The sequence below is a fragment of the Sitophilus oryzae genome, unplaced genomic scaffold (assembly GCF_002938485.1).
Source record: "Sitophilus oryzae breed Bouriz unplaced genomic scaffold, Soryzae_2.0 scaffold_177_pilon_pilon, whole genome shotgun sequence".
Classification (NCBI taxonomy): domain Eukaryota; kingdom Metazoa; phylum Arthropoda; class Insecta; order Coleoptera; family Curculionidae; genus Sitophilus; species Sitophilus oryzae.
The window spans coordinates 4282952-4305721 of record NW_022146479.1 but is presented as its reverse complement, the minus strand read 5'-3'; the positions used below and the strand labels follow the sequence as shown (position 1 = coordinate 4305721).

The 22770-nt window shown below is 35.6% G+C and overlaps 2 protein-coding genes across 6 annotated transcripts in view; one reads left to right on the top strand and one right to left on the bottom strand.

Moving 5' to 3' along the window:
* LOC115882558 (aprataxin) overlaps nt 1–5902 on the top strand; it is an 11458-nt gene extending 5556 nt beyond the window's left edge. Inside the window, exons 3-5 of one of the 3 annotated variants that reach the window (XM_030900723.1) lie at nt 8–215; nt 267–435; nt 5462–5902. In XM_030900723.1, the coding sequence (XP_030756583.1) occupies nt 8–215; nt 267–424 (366 nt within the window). In that variant the 3' untranslated portion in view covers nt 425–435; nt 5462–5902. Of the gene's footprint in view, nt 1–7; nt 216–266; nt 436–2524; nt 2660–3018; nt 3152–5461 lie in introns of those variants that run through there. The other 2 variants (XM_030900725.1, XM_030900722.1) reach the window with 2 other exon arrangements.
* LOC115882557 lies at nt 653–22770 on the bottom strand. 3 transcript variants are annotated; one of them, XR_004050203.1, is made up of 12 exons: nt 22254–22770; nt 21683–21972; nt 20654–21072; nt 18616–18947; nt 17411–17886; nt 16707–16876; nt 16378–16642; nt 15657–15867; nt 6062–6177; nt 5284–5409; nt 3158–3272; nt 653–2668 (listed from the first exon to the last, which is right to left on the bottom strand). XR_004050203.1 is itself a non-coding variant. In XM_030900720.1 (11 exons), exons 1-11 carry the CDS (start codon nt 22522–22524, stop codon nt 2498–2500), a joined length of 2847 nt encoding a protein of 948 aa, XP_030756580.1. In that variant the 5' UTR covers nt 22525–22770; the 3' UTR covers nt 653–2497. The 3 variants fall into 3 exon arrangements, 2 of the variants coding, with proteins under 2 accessions (XP_030756580.1, XP_030756581.1); XM_030900720.1 differs by lacking the exon at nt 3158–3272; XM_030900721.1 differs by lacking the exon at nt 3158–3272 and having other exon boundaries at nt 21683–21957.

Sequence of the window (22770 nt, the reverse complement as noted above, 5' to 3'; positions counted from 1 at the left end):
ATTTCAGCTATCGTTGTTGGAACATATGCATGAGTTTGGAGAGAATTATGTTCATAAAAATCATCCAGATACGAATTTTATATTTGGATATCATTCAGAGGCCAGTATGCATCACCTGCATTTACATGTAATTAGTAACGATATGAATTCATCATGTTTAAAGACAAAAAAGCATTGGAATAGTTTCAATTCAGATTTTTTTCTTCATTCGAAAGGTATTTTGCATTTTTTTAAATCTGTCATATTTCAAACATGTCTGCTTCTAGGTGTTATAGAAAATTTGAAAAGAAATGGTAAAGTATTGCTACCGTTGTCAGAAAAATGTAAAGAATATTTAAATACACCATTGAAGTGTAATCAATGCAATTTTTCTGCAAAAAACATGCCTGGCTTGAAGACTCATCTATTAAGTCACGTAAAATAGTTATTAATTAGGTAATTAAAAATCCATTTTTTAAGTAATATATAATTTTAATCAAAAGCCCCATATTAACAAAAAAGATGATATAAAAAAATACCTTAAATTAATAAGAGAAAATTGTATATTTTATATTTTAAAGCTTGGTACTTTACTAAAATTTTCTCGCACACATCGAGATATGTCTTTCAAAGAGCAACAGTGATTCATATAGACTCTTTTTTACATTCTTTGAACAAAATAATAACAATCCCGTGCAACACAAAAAATGAGGAATCTACAAGAGGTTTTTATACAAAAGATAGTGTAAAAAGATCCAGAACAATCCTGTTTATATAAATAAAAAAAAAAATATTATTATTAGTTACACATATTGTTTATGGAACAACTAAAAATTATTCAAGGGACTGGCCTAAGTCGATGCCCGCAAAAATATCAGAACAAAATTTTTGCACATCTACAACATAATCTCAATTTTATATATTATTATTTCACATGTTTATTTTTTCTTCTTTAATACATATACAAGAGTTTAATTGGATATATACTATATATTTGAGTTAGTAATAATAGTCATAGTTTCTAACAGAGTCCTTGTTGTACAAGACTTCTTAAAATTGATAATTCAGTTTTCTGTCCATCATTTTCTTTTAATACTTCTAAACAACTAAGGAATAAATAATAACATCAGGTAAAAATATTTGCTTAAATCTACTTAAAAAAATACGAAATACTTGTCACAGATAAACGGGTTACATTATTAAACAATTTGATACTCTATAAATCAACTTTTTAAGACACAAAATTCAACAATTTATTTGATAAACAGTATCGTTACCCGTCTATTCAAAAAAATAATAATAATATAAGACGCAAAAACGTGCAAGGAACATAATACAGTGTCTTTTATTTATAATCTACAGAATGTTTTCTGTTCTGTACATTATTAATAAAAGTGAAAATAGAAAAATATAGTTCGTAAATATAATTTAAGGACAGATCTCTCTAAAAAAATCTATTGACGTCCAAAGAAATAACAGATCATTCAATAAGAGTGCGTATTCGTACATTATGTCATATAAAAATCTAACGTGTAATAAATACAGGCAGTTTTATTTTTTCAAACTTAAATATACAAAATCTATAGTTTAGCTTTAACAAAAAATGTTTATAGATCAAAAATAAAATGTATCTTCGAAATCAAATAATAATAGATAATTAAAGGTTCTAGGACTGTTTTTGTTTATTTTCATTGTTTTTTATAGCAGTGTTAAAATTTTGATTTGTCACAAAAAAATATTTAAAAAATGTAAGCTAATAAATTCATTTTATTTTTGATATATAAAATAAAAAAACTGTGGTAATAGTTGAAATTTAATATTTTAAATTGCAATATCAAAAACGCCCATAGAATAAAAAAATTGAAGATTTTTTTGGAAATAAGCATAGATTTTGAATGTTTAATATGTTTTTTAATTTATTGTATGCTGAATTTATATACCTACGGGGTGAGTCGGTGTTTCAAAAAAGCCCAATATCAGGTTTATGATTTGAGGTTTTTCATATACATATAGTTATATGTATATGAGGTTTTCACTCTAATTTATTAGCGGGCACATTTTAAAAATCTTTTCACAGATAAATAGGATGATTCAAATATATTTTTTGTACGCTAAAGCTGTAATTTTTAACTTATAATATTTCCTGATATATGACAAATAATTATTGGTATTTCTAAAATAAAAACAATGTAGCTTATGCATATTAATGTAAAAGTTTTCAAACAAATGTACAGGATGGCCCTTTTTTATAGCAAAACTTCTATAGTCAATAGAAAAACTTAGTAAGAAAATTTCGTATCAATATAAAGAGGTTAATTTTAAAAATACAGGCGTTGAAAATAAAAACATTAATTACTGTTTTGTAGACCATTTTGCTACTAAAAAGTAAACCTGCCATGTGAGTAAAAAATTCGTAGAAATACTCGTTTAAAAATAAGGTTGCTTCTGTTTTGTCTACATGAGCGTTTTTGATATTACTACAACAAAGTTATTGTTTTTAATGATTTCCGCGCAATTCTCACTGATTATGTATCTTGTCCCATAGAGCGTGCCTTAGGCTGGCCCGTGTGGGGCTCAATTCGCAGGGGCTCGGCGTGGGGGGACTGAGGCCCTCGTCCGCAGAGAGGGTCATCTCATCTTCGTCATCGGAACTGATCAGTTGTTCTAGCGCGGCTGTCCCATGGAAGCTCTACGAAAAAATCATGATTTTGTTAAAAACTTTTGTGTTTTTTAGTTGATTTCTTAATTGCTTGTGAGAATTCTTCTTTTGGAATAAGCACAATAACACCTAAGAGAAAAAATGTGTGTGTATACCAAAAATAAAACCACATATAACATCCAGTTTAGTGCTACCATATTATAGTGTATTATGCTTTTTGTTAGTGGTGCTAAATGCAGTTCAGTTCAGATTTATCAATAAATTAAGCGGTCTTTTTTTCGGACTCTAGGCAGTAAAGTCACAAATACTATGAAGTGTGAAGAAAATGATTGTGTAGCAAACCCATAACCTCAGACAATTTTGTTTTATTCTTTTTTCAGTGAAGTAGCAATAAGGACAGAAAACATTTTTTTTGTGAAGAAAGTAATAGGGGAATTTTATAGCAAACCCATAACCTCAAAGTGTTAGTATAAGCTGTTAGTAAAATAAGCATTACGGTGCTCTGTATATCTAACTTACTGGAGAACAACAATTTAATTAAAGTTGTACAATAAGTCTTCGTTGTGGGTGCAAATATTCGTTAGCAGTCAGAAGAGAGCTCACCGGGTACCATGTTATTAATATAAGGCGATACCTATAGATATATAAGCGTATAATAAAATAAAAACACATGCTGCACCAACCCTACAATATATTATCTATCAATTCGATTATTACATTTTAATTTTGATTAATGTCTATTTTTCTACAATTTTTAATAACACACTATTATTATGTACAGGGTTGGCCAAATTGGACACTTTTAAAGGGAAACACCCTTTTCTACCGGGTGTGTCCCAAAAGTGGCTCACCCCTATAACTTTTTTATTTTTTCCGATAAAAAAACGAGACTTGATATGTTAGTATATGACATAAATTAGGATTGATTGGCGTATTCAGTTGTTTTTGGTCACTTCCTGTTTCACCGGAAATGACTACAACTTTTGATTTTTAAATGGCACCCTCGGTATTTTTTTACTTTATTCGATAGAAAATGACATTCTGAATAGAATGACGTATCATATGTCAACTTTTGACATTCTCTGTATAACTATTTTAGTAAATACCGCTTTGATTTTTTTGTTATTTATCACGGCCTGCTAATAAAAAATGATATATTTAAAATATTACAGTAAAGAGTAAAAATAAATATAGAGTATATATTTTTGAAAAGCTCATAGCAAGACGGATCATATGATTAATAAATATAATATATAAGGGTGATACATTTGAAAAAACATAACTTTAGTTCATATTTTCAAAAATATTTTTTTCGTAGAAAAACAGACTACTCCACTGTATTCTACGTAAAAAGTTCTACAAAAATCAGTTTTCACCTTCTCAATATCGTCCACAATAACGAAGATACGGGGGCTGTCCGAAATTGCAAAATTTTCGAAAAGACCCTGTAGCTCAAAAACGAAGAGGGCTATGAAAATTTTGTTTACAGCATCTTTCGTATGACAAAAAAGTGGTAGAGGTTTGTGCAAACCGCATCCTCCTATCTTTACCTTATGATACCGTATGATTTCAACCAAAATGGGACACCCTGTACATTATAACTGTAATATATCAACTTAAACACGTTAATGAATTGCATTTTTATTTCAACTGTGCTCTAATTGTCACAATAAAAGAAAAAAACGATTAGAGCCCTCCATACACCGAAACATCCGGCCTGCGGACCCGGCCTTCGGATGAAATCTTTGCGTTTGTCGGCCGGACCCATGATACAATAAAGCAATTAATTGTATCATGGGCCGGACAAAGTCTTTGGCAGGCTAAGCCTTTTGCAGACTTAGCCTATTACAGACCAAGTCCGCGGACGGATCTTTCGGTGTGTGGGGGGCTATTGATTTACTTTTGTTTCTTTTTTAATAATGTTCTTCTCGTCTAAATTTTCCTCTTTTCGACGTTTGACATCGTGTACCTATTGCAAATATATTATAAGAATATATTGCTAATAAGGAACAAAAATTGAAGCCAAATTTTTGAGAGGGAGCTATACAAAATCCACATAAGTTGGTTCTTTTCGTTCAACAGTTTTGAACTACGCAAGCGTGAAAAGTGCTTCGCGATTAGTTGATTTATTTTATACTGACCAATAGAAGTAGCTTTCAGAGTTTCTGTCTATTACGTAAATCAAGTTAGCGTCTTACTGTTCGCGCCTTTACTTATAGATTTTAATTTAATCTCTGAAATATTTAAACAAAAACAGACAAGAAACGGATAGATATATTTCAAAAATATCTAAAATAACAGGCTGAAATAATGACAGATATATAAAAGGATAGACTTATGCAAGATTGATATTCCTATTTCTTTTCTCTAGCTTCACTTTCCATTTCCATTCATCGTGTAAATGCAATATAATCTTATAATATATTTGGTGTATGGTAACACTTTATAATACCTAGACTTTTGATACAAATGTATTCTTTAGTAGACAACAAATATTTTGGTTTTTAAGAAGAATGTTGAAATTAAAATGCGATCTCCTTACCTTGTTTGATTAAATTTCTATGATTCTACAGTATTATATAAAAATGAGTGTTATAATAATCTTTTCTACAATATATATAAATTATTAAATAATAACAGCTCACCTGAGATCTATGTACTGAACCGGAATGCGAAGGAGAACTGTCAGGACTAGGAAGTCCCGGTCTGCCGGAACTGTCATAAGATCCTGTCATTTCGTTCAGTTTCTTTTGCATTTCTTTCTTTTTGCCCTACAGAGAAATAAAAATATGTCACGAAAATTACAAAGTTTAAATTTAACAGATTTTTAACTCAAGATAGAAGTACCGATCAGAACAAATGAGAGAAACATCTGTAGGTATTCAAAGAGAAACATCTGTAGGTAAATCAAAGCGAGACGAGTCGATTTTAAATACATGGTGAAGTCGCGCCTGAACAGCTAGTCACAATTGTGAAGCTCTTGTGACATTATTAAGTAGTGTATTGTAGTTTTCAGTTGTATACTAAATTAGTAAGACTCTTTAGTGTATTCTATAATAGTCTAGATGTTAAGTATTTCTTAAGTAAGTTAATTAAGGACAATGTATACTAAATGTTTATAATTAGTTGTTTAATATTAGGAAATGCAACTATGCATTTTGTGTCGCGCGATATGCCCATTAATATTAAGAAAAGAATAATTATTATTAAGAAATGAATAAGAACAGTTGCACATTTAATTCGATAATAAAGTTGTTTTTTTAGAAGTCCTAGTGTTTTCCTTCAGAGCATGTAATGCGAACCAAATAAGAACATTACATGGCGACCCTGCAAGGATGAAGAATAAAAACATTACAAGCCCTGGAATCCGTAAAAATGTCAAAAAAAAACTATTAGTTTTAATTTTTAGTTATTTTTTCTTACCTCCGCCGCTGCCTTCATCGGATCGTAACTTTTTCGTCGTTTCCAATTCTGAAACTCGACTTCTCGACTAGAAAGGGAAGAATTACTGCGGCCTCCACCTTGTTTAGCATTTTTACCTATTAAAAACGAAAATTGTCAATAATAACATTAGCGTTTTTTTTTTTAAAAACGGATATATTAATTTTTAAGTCTTCTTTTCCCATATGCATGCTATATCTACGCCTTTTTCCCGTTCACCACATGTCATGTTCACCAAAACTTAAACACTATCAATAATATCATTAGTCAGTGGCTTTTTATTTAAACGTAACAGCTTTTTCGATTTTTATTTAAATCCCCTTTTATCATTTCCATGCTACGCTTATGCTTGTCGCACGTTATATATCCACAGAGCTTTAAAAAAACGCTCGTCGTACATACCTGTTGCGTACGAGGCGTCGGGCATTCGGGTGGAACCAATTTGATCAACCTGACTGATTAGTCCAGGGAAATTAAGGTGCCTCATAGAACAAAATCCCCTAAAGCTGAATTTTGATTCTAGTTAGTCATTGTGGTCCAGATTAACATACTAAAAATCCCCATCCCTCCGACCGTGCAAACCACCCCTAAAGGTAGAATTTTTTAGTTTTTGCTATATTTAGTTTATAAGAGTTGCTATATTTAGTTATAAAGAGATATTTCTCTGACACTTCTAAAATATGTTTAGAATCACTGCCTATACCTCGTCTTTAAAATTCGGAACTCACTTATCTTTTTAAGTAGTTTTTGCGCGCCACTGGAAAAATCTTATATTTACTAGTATAAATATTTTGCAATGTCTAAATGTTTTATTGTTTTAAAAATAAATTTAAGAACATTATTTGCTATACCGGGTGCGTCTCAAAAGTGGCTCACAACTATAACTTTTTTATTTTTTTCAGATAACAAAACGAGATTTGGTGTTGTAGCATATGACATAAATTAGGATTGATTGACGTATTCAGTTGTATTTGGTCACTTCCTGTTTCACCTGAAATTACTACAACTTTTGATTTTTAAATGGCATCCTCGGTATATTTTTACTTTATTCGATAGAAAATGACAGAATACATTCATATAATAGAATGACATATCATATATCAACTTTTGACATTTTTGCTTAAAAACAAATGGCATTTTAAATTTCAATCTAGAGTGCCATGGCTGCGTTAAAAACACTAATTTTTAATCAAGGAGTCTTGGAAAAATATATTTGATCATCTAATATTTTTCGTGTCATGTCCTGGCCAGTTAAAAGATGGCCAAATCGTATTTTTAATCAAAATCTCAATCTTTTCAAATCGAACAAGGGTTAGCATAATTGGAAAAGGCATTTTTTAAGAATAATTTGGTACCACACACTATATGCGAAAATGTCAAAAGTCTCTTCAGAGTTTCATTTTCTATCGAATAAAGTAAAAAAATACCGAGGGTGTCATTTAAAAATCAAAATTTGTAGTAATTTCCGGTGAAACAGGAAGTCACCAAAAACAATAACTGAATACGTCAATCAGTCCTAATATATGTCATATACTAACATACCAAATCTCGTTTTGTTATCTGAAAAAATAAAAAAGTTATAGGGGTGAGCCACTTTTGAGACGCACCCGGAATAAACCATGAATTTGAGCAACAGTAAAAAATAGAGAGTTTTAAGCTCCCCCTGCACGTCACTGGTTTTATCAAATTATGCATTTACACCATTTTTATATGATATCGGAGATATTTAACAAAAACTAAAAAATTGTACCTTTAAGGGTGGTTGTGGGATGGTTTGCACGGCCGAGGGATTGGGACTTTTAATATTGTCAAGAAAAATGGCGCATCCGCCAGAAATTAAAAATGTATTACTGGTTGCCTGCACAACCGCAACGTATCCGCCAGAAATTAAAAGACTTTTTCAGGCGCCATCTTTTAGTCAAGTCGAGAAGTAAGGGAATCAGACAATAGAATTGTCTGGTATGAAGAAGTGCGCTTTCCGAGAATTGGGGAAATTTCGAGAAGCAGTCAATAGAGTATATAAGCCGGAGCCATCGACAACTGAGACAGTTTTTGAAATTTGAATATACCGCGTGGAAATTGAAAATCGGACAATTTGGTGAAGGAATCTTATAAATAGTTAGTTTGTTGTGTGTTATAAGTTAGTAATTGTGTATAAAGTGAGAAAAATAAATTCGTTAAGTATTTTATTGTGAGTTTAAATTAGTGGACCCACGGAATCCGTAACAATTGGTGTCGGAAGTGCGATTCAAGAGGATTTTAAGAAGAAATTAAGTGGATTGGAAGATTTTTAGACCCAATTAGAGTATTTTTATGGTTGGTACAAGAGAACAAGCGAAGAAAATGGAAGAAGTAAGCAATTATTGGGCGATTTTATGGAGAATATGAGAAGAGAGAAGGCAGAAGAACAAGAAAGACTCCGTAGAGAAAAAGAAGAGGAAAAACTACGACGTCAAGAAGAACAAGACCAACTACAGAAAATGCTTATGGAGAATCAAGAAATTAGACAAGAACGGTTGGAGAAAATTGTAGAAAATCTAGAAGTGCGTCGCCAGAAAGATAAACAAGAAGAACAGGACCGGCTTGAGAAAATTCTGGAAGGCTTAGAGGCGCGTCATCAAAAAGAAAGACAAGAGGAACAGGACCGGATCGAGAAAATTTTACAAGGTTTTGAAGTGCGTCGACAAGAAGAAAAACTTGAAGAGCAGGACCGTATCAAGAAAAGTTTCGAAAAAATGGAAAAAAAGCAACAATCAATGTTGGAAGTACGTTGCCAGGAACAACAGAACCACTTCCAAGAAGCTGTAGAAGATCTGGAGGAGCGCCTTCAGCAGAAGATAGAAAGATTGGAGATGGACCTACAGAAGACCAAGGTACAAGTAAAGACACCTGGCGTTCAAGGAACAGCGAACCTTAAGGCCCCGACCTACGATGGACAAACCACTTGGACGATGTACCACCGCCAGTTTGAAGCAGCGGCTGCTGCCAACGGATGGACTGACCAGGAGAAAGCAGCGGCACTTGTCATCGCGCTGCGTGGCCCTGCCCTGGAACTGTTGCAAACTATTCCTGCAGCCCAACAGCAGGAATACCAAACTTTGGTCGCTGCACTGGACAGAAGATATGGCGACCAACATCGACGCCAACTTTACCAGGCACAGATCAAGACACGCCTGCAGAGGTCCGGAGAGAGTCTGCAGGAATTTGAAGCAGACTTACGTCGGCTGGTACACCTGGCATATCCAGAAGCACCGGAAGGATTTAGGGAGGAACTCGCTGCTCAGTGCTTTATCAGCGGACTGAGGGACAACGAATTAGAGAGGGCGCTGCAAATATCCCGATTTTCTACCAGCAGCGAAGCACTGGTCAGGGCGCTGGAAATCGAAGCTGCTTTTAGCGCCATCCCTAGACCGAAGATAAGATCGGTAGCGGTCGAGGAACAGCCCGAAAACACTCACAGAGGTTTGGAGGAGATGTGTAAGAAAGTCGACAAACTATGTGAGCTACTAATAAACAAGGGAATCAACAATAACCAGACAGAGAACCAGAGAAGATCCCAGGACATAAGGTGCTATAGATGTGGCAGGAATGGCCACATCAAACGGGATTGCCGCGTTCATGCGATCCCGTTCAGCATCCAGAGAACGTAGGCACCAGGAAAACTAAAATCAGTCAATACTAAGGGGCGAGTATTGACTGGGGAGAACAGAGCCCCCAGGATTTTTTCCATTAGGAGTCTAGGAACAACCGCTGACAGCTTGGTGATCGACGGGAAAGTCAATGGAAAGGGAATTCGAATGACTGTGGATACTGGCGCTATGGTATCGTTGGTGCGGGCTAACTCAGTGCAAGGATTGAAGCTGATGTCTCTGGGAAGAAGAGTGTGTTTACGTACAGTTACGGGGGAAATGGCCGTTGCACGGGGAAAGGCTATCGTCGAACTGAAGTTAGGAAATTTGAAGTTTCAGCATAGCGTCTTAGTGGCAGATATTGAAGATGACTTCATCTTGGGCATGGATATGATTCGTCAACATGGATTTTCGTTCGATCACCAGAGAAATATCTTAAATATTGGATATGAAGAGTTCATGTTATCTCCAGACGAGGGACCAGGCAGAATGGATGTAAGATCAGCGGAAACTGTGGTGATACCTGGTAATACCGAGAAGATCGTATTCGGTAAAGTGGAGAAAATCGCTGGGTGCTGTGTTGGACTGGTAAAAAGTGGCGACAAGAAACAAGATAGGTACTTAGTAGGAAAGTCATTGGTGAACACCGACAAGAATATACCGATCAGAATTGCGAATGTTTTCCCGAATTGTGTCAAGATTCAAAAAGGTGACAAGATAGCCATCTGCGAACCTGTAAGAAGTGTCACCCGATGTGATGAAGTGTCGTCAGCTGTTACACAAATGGCATCCAAAGAAACACTAAAACATCTAGAACAGCCATGGGATCACCTAACATATGAGGAGAAACAGAAGGCTAAGCAGTTCCTGCGAAAGCATGGCGGTATTTTTGAGAAAAATAACAGTGGAAGAACGGATTTTGTGAAGCCCGGATTAATACTGGTCATGCTCAGCCGATTCGACAACGTCCTAGAAGGGTGCCCTTTTCCAAACAACAAGAAATGGAGACAATGGTAGATAAGATGCTAGAAGATGGAGTTATCGAAGAATCATCGAGTCCATGGTCATCTCCTGTTGTTTTGGTAACGAAGAAAGATGGTAGTACACGATTCTGCGTGGATTATAGGAAGCTCAATGACGTCACTAAGAAAGATAGCTACCCACTGCCACGTATAGATGACACATTAACAACTCTCGCAGGTTCGTGCTGGTTCTCCACTCGACTTAAAGAGTGGATACTGGCAAGTTGGTCTGGACGAGGAAGACAAAGAAAAGACGGCTTTTTCTACAGGAAACGGACTATACCAATTCAAGGTCATGCCGTTTGATTATGCAATGCTCCAGCCACTTTCGAACGTCTCATGGAGGTGGTGTTAAGAGGATTAACTTGGAAAACGTGCTTGGTTTACCTCGACGATGTATTGGTTATGGGAAGAACTTTTGAAGAGCATTTGCGAAATTTAGAAGATGTCTTCGGCCGCATACGGAATGCTCACCTGTACTTGAACCCGAAGAAGTGTAGTTTATTCCAGCGACAAGTGGAATTCTTGGGTCATGTAGTCTCAGCAGACGGAATTTACACCGACCAGAAGAAAATCGCTGCAATCAAGGATTGGCCTAAACCTCGCGACAAACATGAACTTAGAAGTTTTCTGGGTTTATGCACATATTACAGAAGATTTGTCAAGGGATTTGCCAACATAGCTGCACCTTTACATAAACTTACAGGTGATGAAGTCGGCTACGAATGGAACACCGATTGTGATGTAGCCTTTGAAAGACTTAAAGCGGCTTTATGTTCAAGTCCTATTTTAGCCTACCCACAACAACAAGGAAGGTATATCCTGGATACCGACGCCAGCAACATCGGCATCGGTGCAGTGCTATCACAAGTGCAAGATGGCGAAGAACGAGTGATAGAATATTACAGTCGAGTTCTATCCAAACCAGAAAGGAATTACTGCGTTACCCGGAAGGAGCTGCTAGCAATTGTAAAGGCAGTTGATCATTTCATAAATATCTGTACGGCCAAGAATTTTTAATTAGGACAGATCATGCGGCTCTCAAGTGGCTTATGGAGATGAAACAACCTGAAGGTCAAATAGCACGATGGCTCGAGAAGCTCCAACAGTATCACTTTACCATCCAACATCGTGCTGGAAAAATGCATGGTAACGCAGACGGTTTATCCAGAAGACCCTGTCAAACCGATTGTAAGCACTGCTGTAAAACGGAACAACGTGAAGGCACTGTCATGATAAGGAGTTTTAAACTTGGAACCGATGAACAGTGGACGACGACACAATTGAGGAAAGATCAAATGGAAGATCCAGACATCGGAGCAATACTACGGCTCAAGGAAGGTAACGGCGAGAGACCACCGTGGCAGGATATTGCGGACAGAGGGCTCGTTTTCAAAGCTCTCTGGGCTCAGTGGAATTCACTGGTTATTGAGAATGGATTGTTAAAGCGCACATGGGAAAGTGCGGATGGCAGCACAGTAACAACTCAGTTACTGGTACCAAGGAAGAAAGTTACCCAGGTATTGGAAGAAATTCACGGTGGTAAAACTGGAGCCCATCTTGGGGTAAACAAGACCTTGAGCAAGCTGAGAGATCGCTTTTACTGGGTGGATTATTGCGAAGATGTCAAGAAATGGTGTCGACAATGTAAAATTTGTGCAGCCAGCCAAGGACCAAGCACTCGATCTAGGGGAAAAATGAAACAATATAACGTTGGACTGCCATTCGAAAGAATCGCTGTTGACATTGCAGGCCCATTCCCTGAAACGCACAAGGGCAACAAGTACGTTTTAGTGGCGATGGATTATTTCAGTAAATGGCCAGAAGTTTTTGCCATTCCAAACCAAGAAGCATCGACTGAGCTGAAGTATTAGTCAATAATGTCTTCAGTAGATTTGGAATTCCTTTAGAGCTTCACACTGACCAAGGAAGGAACTTCGAGTCAAGACTGTTCCAGAAGATGTGTGATCTGCTTGGTATTCACAAGACTAGGACAACAGCTTTACATCCGCAGTCTGATGGGATGGTCGAGAGATTCAATAAGACCATTGAAGAACATCTCTCGAAAATGGTGGATGAACATCAAAGAGATTGGGATCAGCATATACCACTATTCCTAATGGCATATAGAAGTGCAGTTCACAACACCACCGGACTTTCACCATCGAAGATTTTATTTGGTCGAGAATTACGGTTGCCTTGTGACTTGGTGTTCGGATCACCAGACGACAGCACCACGAACGTAGAGGACTACGCGGATGAACTGAAGGAAAGGTTATTGGGAATTCATAAGGCCGTGAGAAGTAAGATTACGCTAGCCAGTGACCGGATGAAAGCTCGTTACGACCTCAGAGCTAATTCTACGGGATTTCAACAGGACGATATGGTATGGTTATATAACCCACAGCGCAAGAAAGGGAGGTCCCCAAAGTTAACTCCAGCATGGGAAGGTCCTTATACAGTCATCAAGAGGATAAATGATGTTGTGTACCGGATTCAACGCAGCCCTAGAAGTAAGATGAAAGTAGTTCATCTGGATCGATTGAGAGATACCAGACAGGAAACCTTGATCGGGACGATCAAATTTGAGAAGGGGCAATGTCAAGAAAATGGCGCATCCGCCAGAAATTAAAAATGTATTACTGGTTGCCTGCACAACCGCAACGTATCCGCCAGAAATTAAAAGACTTTTTCAGGCGCCATCTTTTAGTCAAGTCGAGAAGTAAGGGAATCAGACAATAGAATTGTCTGGTATGAAGAAGTGCGCTTTCCGAGAATTGGGGAAATTTCGAGAAGCAGTCAATAGAGTATATAAGCCGGAGCCATCGACAAGTTTAACAGTTTTTGAAATTTGAATATACCGCGTGGAAATTGAAAATCGGACAATTTGGTGAAGGAATCTTATAAATAGTTAGTTTGTTGTGTGTTATAAGTTAGTAATTGTGTATAAAGTGAGAAAATAAATTCGTTAAGTATTTTATCGTGAGTTTAAATTAGTGGACCCACGGAATCCGTAACAATATGTTAATCTGGACCACAATGGCTAAAGCTTGATTTTCATGCATCCGTTGTCCGACGATACGATGATACGATATTAATTTTATTGGTTGAATTGAAAGACGTTGATTGGTTAGAAACGGTTAACCAATCGAAGTCTTTAAAATAAACCAATAAAATTAATATCGTACCATCGAATCGTCGGATAACGGATGCATGAAAATCAAGCTTAACCAGCCACAAAAATTCAGCTTTGGGGGATTTTGTTCCACGAGCACCATATAATTGAAAATAAGTGTCCTGGACTATGTTACTTTTTTCCTTAAACCATGGATTTCCTAAACAACAGGAAATAGTTTGTACGCTAAATTATTCAACTCGCGTAACTAGTTCGTTACTTAATGTTTATTCATGGTCGAATAAGTGATCCACGCATTACAATGAATAATTTACTGCAATTAATAATGCTACGATAAATGGTTTACTTTCATATAGGAATACATTTTTAAAAAATAACTGTAAAATCATATAAAAACGTGTTTTAAAAATTAATTTATATTATTATACAGGGTAGACCATTATTTTGTAGCAGGACTTTAATATTTTATCCACTGTTGAAGTTTTCCAAAATTTGGACCGTCATGTACAATTTCGGGTTTCACTTAATTGAAAATCCTCGACGTAAATTGTTCTTCCACGGCCTTACACGCTGGCTGAATCGGAAGAAAGAAAGTAAATGCGAGGCCGAAGAATATCTTTGGCTGACTCATACCGTCAAAAATGTTACCTACTTTTGCATTGCGACCAGACAAGCCCAATTCCAACTAAGGATTAGTCACATGTAACTCGATTTACACCGCCTGTTTTTTAAAAACCAATGAATTATTGCTTTATGTTAAGGCGCGTCTACACCGGCTGAGCCGCTCCGCGCCGAGCAAAACGTTTTCCAACAAAAGCTCGACAAGAGCGGTTTTTTTAACATTGACAGCATCGTCGTTTGCATTCAGTGTGGACGTGGTAGAGCGTACAAACGCGCACCAAGGATCAGCTCAGCGCGCTGTTGTCGGTTGATCAAAGGAAAAGCGAGGTTCGTGCGCGTTTAGAGCAGTCGATTTGGATCGAAAAAAACATTTTTTGAACAATATGAATGATCGTAAAGTAAAAAATATAAAGTGTAATTGAAACCACTAATTGCAAGATTCTGAATGCTGAATTTTGCGCGGCGCGGCGCGGAGATGTCTGGACGCGCCTTATAATATGACATTCGTCTGAAAATCTGCAATTATTCAATCCAACATAATATTTTTCAGAAGAACAAAATAATTAAAACTGAAAAAAATCAATTTAAATAAAATAAACTTAAATAAATAATAACAATTAATTTAAATAAAATAAATATTGTGTTTTTACTGTTTTACATTACTGTTCTTTTTGAACCTTGACATTCAAGAGACAATTAAATGATTAACAAAGCGTGAGTTGACTGATGATTTTTCAATTAGCATTGATTTTGGGATACCTCATCCTTTAAAAAAATATATTGATGATGTTAAAATGTCCCACCCACACATTTTATATATTTATATTTGATGGGCAAATATACATACACAAATATTGGCAATTTGCTACTTTTTCGTATTAGTGATGCTCCTTTAAAAACGTTGTTTACTTTTAATGAGTATTTTAGAAATATTATTTTGTATATAAATCCAAATTTATGATGAAATAAATTGAAAGTATTGGTTTGGAAAGCAGAAAATGCCTCCTTTTTATATTTTTACATTCTTTCAATAAAATTTTAGACAATTTTTCCGTGTATAAGTGGGTTTAATTGTCAAAATATCTGCTGTGCGTTATTCTGTGACAATGTTACAGTGGAACTCTGTTAAAAAATAATTAAAAATATTAACTAAGCTATTGGCTACTTACCGTCCTTCTTTGAAGATTTGGCCAAGGGATTTGTCGTAGGCGGTTTCAGGTTTCGCATACTAAATCGACCTCCCTCGTTTCTCGATAGCGCTGTAGCTGACTTGAGCGCAGTCTTGGAAGCCGCATTGCTACTCGTTGTCTTTGGAGGTGCCTTGGTAGCGGGGGGAGGTGTAACTCTCTTGCTTATGTTCAGTAAATACCTACTTTGTACCTAGAGAAGAGAAATTAAATAAACTCACGTTTATTTAACACAATAAACTTGTATTGGACAATTTTATTTTATACCACATTTTAACTTATTTATAAATTTCTTCATTGCAGGGGTGATTACCGGGATTGCCCCCATTACCCCTCCCGTATATGCGCCTCTGAAAAATGAAATTTAAACCATAAATGCAATTTTGTAGTAAAATTCCATGTTTTTTCTTTTTATCTTCAACAACAATGTTATGATTTATGATTGACAAAAGCTTCCTTCATCGTCTTTATAAAAAAACTGATCCAAAACCGCCGGCAAAAAGTTCAAATGTGTACTCTAGTTATTAATCCGTCTTACCTGGCCCTTTTAACTGACAGCTGAAACGTTAAGACTAGACAGGGCTTAAAACATCGGATTAATGAAAACTTCCCAACAGATCGAAACCAGGCAAAAAGACCAAAAAATAAATAAAAAATTGCTTACACACAATAATATGATAAGAAAAACGATGACTTCACTTACCTCGTTCGTTTTGATCGACTTCCTATCAACTGATATGGCTCGTTCGGGTTTCGCTGGTTCGGGCTGGAACGATTTGCGTCGCATTTCGGGCGTGTTGGGGCAGCGCAGCTTGGTGGTGGCGCCCTCGCTATCCAGACGGGCCCTGCGCAAACTAAACGTCCTGTTGCAGCGCGTGTTCGATATGTTACCGAGGTCTTTGCGTTTCTGCAGCAGATCCTTGTCGAAGTCTTCCTCCGAACTGGATTCGGTATCGCCAAACTGGGTCCTGCAAGAAGAAAAAAATACGAAATAATTATTACTGATATTTATACAGGGTATTTTCAACTTGCCTGTCAATCTTTTTGTGTTCAATTCTTCGTCCATTGGGTCCAAAGCTCGGTTTGATGGAAGCCGTTGAAGAACTCCTCTGTATACTGTTTTGAACTCCGTTCTTTCCCAAACTAGGAGAGTTACATAAGTTTGTTTCTTTGGGGCGACCATTTAAGTTAGAGCTTTTCACCTGATTTAAGAGTCACTTTGTTATTTAAATAAAATACGATCGGAAAAAATGCGGCGTCAAAGACGGCTGGGGAATGACAACAGATGATAATTTTGGCGAGGTCAAGACCTAGACGTCATTTACTTGGTCCGAACTCTTTTTTATTTTCTAATGGCGTTGACCGTCAGTTGGCCTTGAGGTTGTAATTTATTTTTATTTAGAGTAGGTACAAATGGTTTTTGAAAATAATTTGAATTTTTTTTGAAAAAAAAAAAGAAAAAAAATTGATTTGAATTTGATTTTTTTAAATGGTCTTTGAAATTCGAGAAAAAATAATTTTTGAAAATAGATTTGTATGTCTGGAAAAAGATTTATGTCAATTTTTACTAAGACGTCTAGACATTGACCTCGCCAAAGTATCATCGAATGTCACTAGACGTCTTTGACGCCGTTTTTTTCGATTATACAGTACTAACTTACGAAAGTTTTTTTTTTGTATATAAACAATTGTGGTGTTGTTAACATAAATATATGTAGTTGCAAAAAAAAACTCACCTGATTGATCTGATTCCGATTGGAAAAACTACTGGACCTCCTGATAGGGCTGTCGCTAGGCGAATTGTTTATCTTGTTCACCACCTTGTATTGATTCAACAAATTGCTGTATGTTTGATCGATGCTCTGCAGGTTTTTGTTTTGAAAGTGTTCCAGCTTGTTGTTAATCGTTGATTTATCATCCAACGAGTTGTGTCTAATGTGCGAGTTCTTCTGTTTCAACAAATGAGCGGTGTTGTTCAATTGAAGGCCATACTTCATCTCGTAATCGCTGTCTTGATCACTGTCTAAGGATAGTTTGTGTTGGAGCGTGTTGATATAGTTTTGGGTGGGTTTCAGGATGAATTCGGTGTCCATGTCGTCTGTGGGAGCTGAAAAACTGTTTCTGCTCCTTGGTCGTGATAAGCTGTGAAGGGGTGATGGGATTTTCGTCGGGGATGCTTTGCCGGTGGGTGTAGGTGGAAGACCGCTGGTTACTGTCGAAGGTAAGAATGTTTGTTTATTGAACGAAAAAAATAAATCAAATATACAGGGTGATCCAGTATTCCGAAAAAGCTCCACATCAGGATTCCTATTTGAGATTTTTAATTAAGTCTTAAAAAAAATCGCAAAAATCGAATAAATATTTTTACAGATATACAAGGTAATTCAAGTATTTTTTTTACACTAAAGTTGTATGTTTTAAAGAACATATCATACTGTACATTTTTTGCTCAGTGGATTTATAAAAAAATTACTATTCTAAAGACACCGTAATATTATAAGCTATACTGAGTAGTTGTTGAAATATGTATGTACATTTTTAAATTAAGTTTCCTATACAGTTCAAGCACTGTGATAATATGAAGAGCACACGGGAAAAACGACGGGTGTCCAAAAACGATACATGTTCAGGAGAGCGTTTTTGAATTCAAATTAAGCATGGACTTTTATGGTTTTTCCCATTTTTAAATGCTTGCTTCTATATGACCGTTATTGATATTCCCGTTTATTTAGGTACCAAAATACCCGTGTATTTAGGTGTTTTTAAGACGAAAAATATTATGCAATAAAATCAAATTAGCAAAAAATGGACTTGATCGTTTTTCCCGTGTGCTCTTCGAATGTTTTTTTCTTCATATTTGCTTTTAACCAAACCAAATTTCAAAAAACAAATTATCTCTATGTATTATACTGAATTATATAGTGAAAACTCATCAGCTCACCTGGTATGGCTCCGCCCATTTTCCCAAACACTAGACTGGCGCTGACCACGCCCTCTGCGTCACATCCGGCCACTTCTAGGCTCTGTACGTTGACTATGTTCGCGGTGAGATTGTTCGGTCTGTAAGAACTTGTTCTGGCATTGTTCAGCTTGCGTTCGTTGTACATTTTGCCATCCACGTAAGCCTCCACGTGGATCTCGGACTTGCTGAGGCTTAATTTCCTCTCCAACCTCCTTTGCTCCTCGCTTTTCGCCCTAAAGGCGCCGCTAGATGTGACGGACACGACGGCACCTTCGTCGGTCGCTTTTGCCTGCCCACGTTGATGTCTGTGGCTAATAGAGATATTCGAATTTCAAAAAGGATCGATATTTAAAACATACATCGATGTATCAGACTACAAATAATATCGATAGAGCAAAATACTTCAGGTATATCGGGGTACGCCGCGGAAGCTCCAATGAGACCGAAAATTTGTATTGAAATAAAATTTTGTGCGCATAAATAGGTTAATATAGAACAATTTTTAAAAATATATAGAAGTTCTACAGGGTGGTATCAAAATTAGGCACATCAGCCATCTTTATTTTATCACATAATTAAGATCTACTCAAACCAAATCATAAAAATGAAAATATCTTATAGGTATTAATACTAATTATATCTTTAAGGTAACCTTAAAAGTATTTTGAAGAGACATGAATTCTCCACTGAAATATCGAAATTATATACTGATTGTTCCATTCAAAATAAAAGATTAATTTGCGTTTAAAAAAGACCTATGTTCAATATTAATGTTCTTTCACCCTGTGCTGTATTTTTTTCCTAGAATCCCAAAATCAATTAATATACAACATGTCCCAGAAATAAGTGCAAATATTTTAACTAAGTAGTATAGTTCAGCCCCAGAAACACGCCTATGAGTTTTTTTTCGCGAAAAATTTTTTTGAAAATTCGGAATTTTTTGAAAAAATTTTTGGAATTTTTTTTAGTTTTTAGTTAAAAAAAATAATTTCTTGATAATATGGCAACAAAGTGTTACGTTTTTCGTCGGTTCCGTGTGGATAGAAAGTCACAATTTATTTAAACACAATTTATTTAACATTAATTAACAAACAATAACGATTAAAAAAAACTTAAAGAACTATAACTTATTTACAATTTATCTAACTATTTATATAACAGGAATTTATTTTGAATTAGCGCGGCGATTGTAACTGTACGCGTCGACCGGTTTTTTTTCTGTCTTGCTCAGGCCTCAGGCGTCTGCTTATATATGAGAGCGACAGACAATCCAGATTTGCCTTCACAATTCTTATTCGTTCTAGAACGTCGGCGTCGCTGGGTGTATGAGTCATAGGCGAGTGGCCAGGCCTAAGGCCGAGTTCACACGGTACGGGTCCGCAACACTAGGTAGTAGATTAAATTTACAAGAAAGAAAATCCAGAAAAGATCCAGTGGTTCACAAAATTTTAGCAAAAAATCATTTTTTTTCCGAAATTTTCAAAGCAAAATAACTCCGTTATTTTGGACTTATTTGAAAAACGATAAAGAGAAAATATGTTTCTTTTATCGAGATCTACCACCCCTTAAAATACTTGCACTCGTTTCTGGGGCACCCTGTATAGGTTGTTCTCTTATAAAAACACACAACTTTGATGCGTAACTTTTTTGGGGACACCCTGTAGAAGACTATATATTTTTAGAAAATGCTCTAAACTATCCTACACATGCTCCCAAAATATCAATTTAATACAAGCAGTCGTTTGTCCATGGAAGTTTCGCTGTTTATGACAGGCGCCACTCTGTATAATTGAAATTAAAAGTTCTTTTTGAAAAGATAGCCGCAAAGTAAATTATAATCGAAATCGTAAAAATTCCGAAATATTCTAAAAAAATCGATATTCGCGAAATGAAAAATGCTCGTTGAAAAGATAGCCACAAAATGATTTAACATCGATAAACCGTAATGAAAAATTCCGAAATATTAAAAAAAACGATATCGATATTATGATATGTCGATACATTAACACATCCCTACCTGGGGCTGTTTGGGGCCTGCATTTCCTTCTCCACCAAAGATAAGTTCTGCGTGGGAGACAAAATAGGCGAAAGTAACTTATTGGGAAAGCTCCTCCCTGTTGGTGATTTGAGTGGCAAAGTCATAAACTTAATTCTATCTGTCAAAGACTTGTTATCGACCGTAGGTTCTTCTGGACAGAGCCTGGAGGAAGGCTGGGCTATATTATCGTCACTGAAGTGTGTCGGATTCGATAAACTTAATATGTAGTCTTCGGTTTTCTTCTGAACAGACACGTGTTCGATTTTGAAGTCGTTATCTATGCTCATTCTCGCTCTTTGTTCTTCCGAATAATTGTCTATTTCTACCGTGTAAGTACCAGTTTCGCTCACAGTGTCCGACTTTTTGTCGATGTCCAAGTCTATGGTTTTTGATAGTACCTAGAGGGATGTCTTTAATGGTTAGATCTTGCACAGAATCAATTTTACAATAAAAAAATCTCATCAAATTGAAAAACTAATTTAATTAAAAACAATCATGTCATATTTTTTTCACACCCTGTATTAATATTTTGTAGTTACAGTACATTTTAGCATATTACGGTAAATTTAGATAATTCTATAATCTATATCACCTGGCATTACGCAAATATTAACAAAAAATACATAACGTTTCATTATCTTTTCGATAATTTACATAAAACCTTTTTTGTAAATACCATATATTTATATTAGCAGATTATTCCTATCTCTGACATCAATGAAACAACATTGTTGTTTTAACATACAATAAAACTTTCTTTTTATTTGAAAAAATCAAGTTTTCTCATTGTGTTCCTTTATAGATAAATAAACAGGTACACAATTAACAAATAATTAACAGTTACATGAATATTTATAGATACATCATGATACAACAGAACAAACACTGACTCACTGCTTAAGTAATCTCCTGTTGTTATTAAATTTTCACCTTTTACACAATAAGAAGTCAGTGGTCTATGTTTGAAGCATTGTTAATTAATTTATATAGAAAATTAACCATAATTACCTCATAATCTTGAGAAATTTCTTCACTGCACAGAGTAGTGTTAGCTATCGATTCCACTAACTCTTCACTAACGTTTGGACTGAAAGGACTTATAAGTTCGAATTCTGGACTGCTCACGTTCTGTATGTCACAGTGATCGGGGCTGTTAAGTGACGGTAGGGTCGTATTAGGGAAAGACTGCGTCATTCTGTCGATTGCGCTGTTCTTCAATTGTAGTGTTAGATCTGAGCGTTTTGAACTTGTTTTGGCACTTTTGCTTCTTTCAATTTTCTCATCTGATGAAAAGTAACCTAATAAAGGAGTGCTAATACTAAAGGACAGCATTCCATTAAGCTATTTTTATATTTTATTTTTTTGATAACAGTCCTATTCATATGCTAATGAGTTTTGTTAATTTAGTTAAAAGCTATGGTATTTGCATGGAAAATCTGTTTAATACAGGTGATATCAAATGTTATGAATTTGATATTGTAATATATCAATGAAGCAAATAAAAAGAGAAACTTCCATTAACTTTGTAAATAAAATTAATATGTGAAATTAAAAAGTAAAGAGTTTTAGATTTAATTACCTTCTGATTGAAAACTCGATTTCCTAGGTAGATTTCCACTAAGGGGGTGTTTCTTAGGCATCGTAGTGGTCGGAGTTAAATTACAATCATCTAATTTGGACATGGATTTACCCCTTTTGTGTCTCTGTTGAAACTTTTCAGCCAAGGACTTTTGTCGCTGAACATCTACCTTTTTTTCGTCCCCGAAATCTATCGTAAAGGCTGTGGGTTTCGGAGATTCTGGAACGGCAACCACTCCACATTCTGGCGACGTTTCGCTTTGTTCTTCCATAATTTTTCAGTCTCTATAATACTTATACCATTTAAACAATATTGCAAAAACCACTAAATAACTACTTAAACTAATTCGTTTCGAAGGATATTGCACATTATTTCTTAAATTAAGAGTTCGAGTTCCTCGTGCACCGAAAACTACATTTTTTTCACTTATTTTCGCACGCCTAAAGAAAAAATAACAGCGGACAAAAAAACATTCCCAAAATTATTCGACGGACCAGCGATGGACTGAAAAAAATTC

Bases quoted from the DNA above. Each gene is read 5' to 3' on its own strand.
- LOC115882557 (XM_030900720.1), bottom strand. From the start codon at position 22,524: ATGGAAGAACAAAGCGAAACGTCGCCAGAATGTGGAGTGGTTGCCGTT. The intron at 21,973-22,253 runs GTAATTAAATCT...CTCCTTTATTAG, and splicing joins ATCGAGTTTTCAATCAGAAG to GTTACTTTTCATCAGATGAG. The intron at 15,868-16,377 runs GTAAGTGAAGTC...TCTCTTCTCTAG, and splicing joins AGTCGATCAAAACGAACGAG to GTACAAAGTAGGTATTTACT.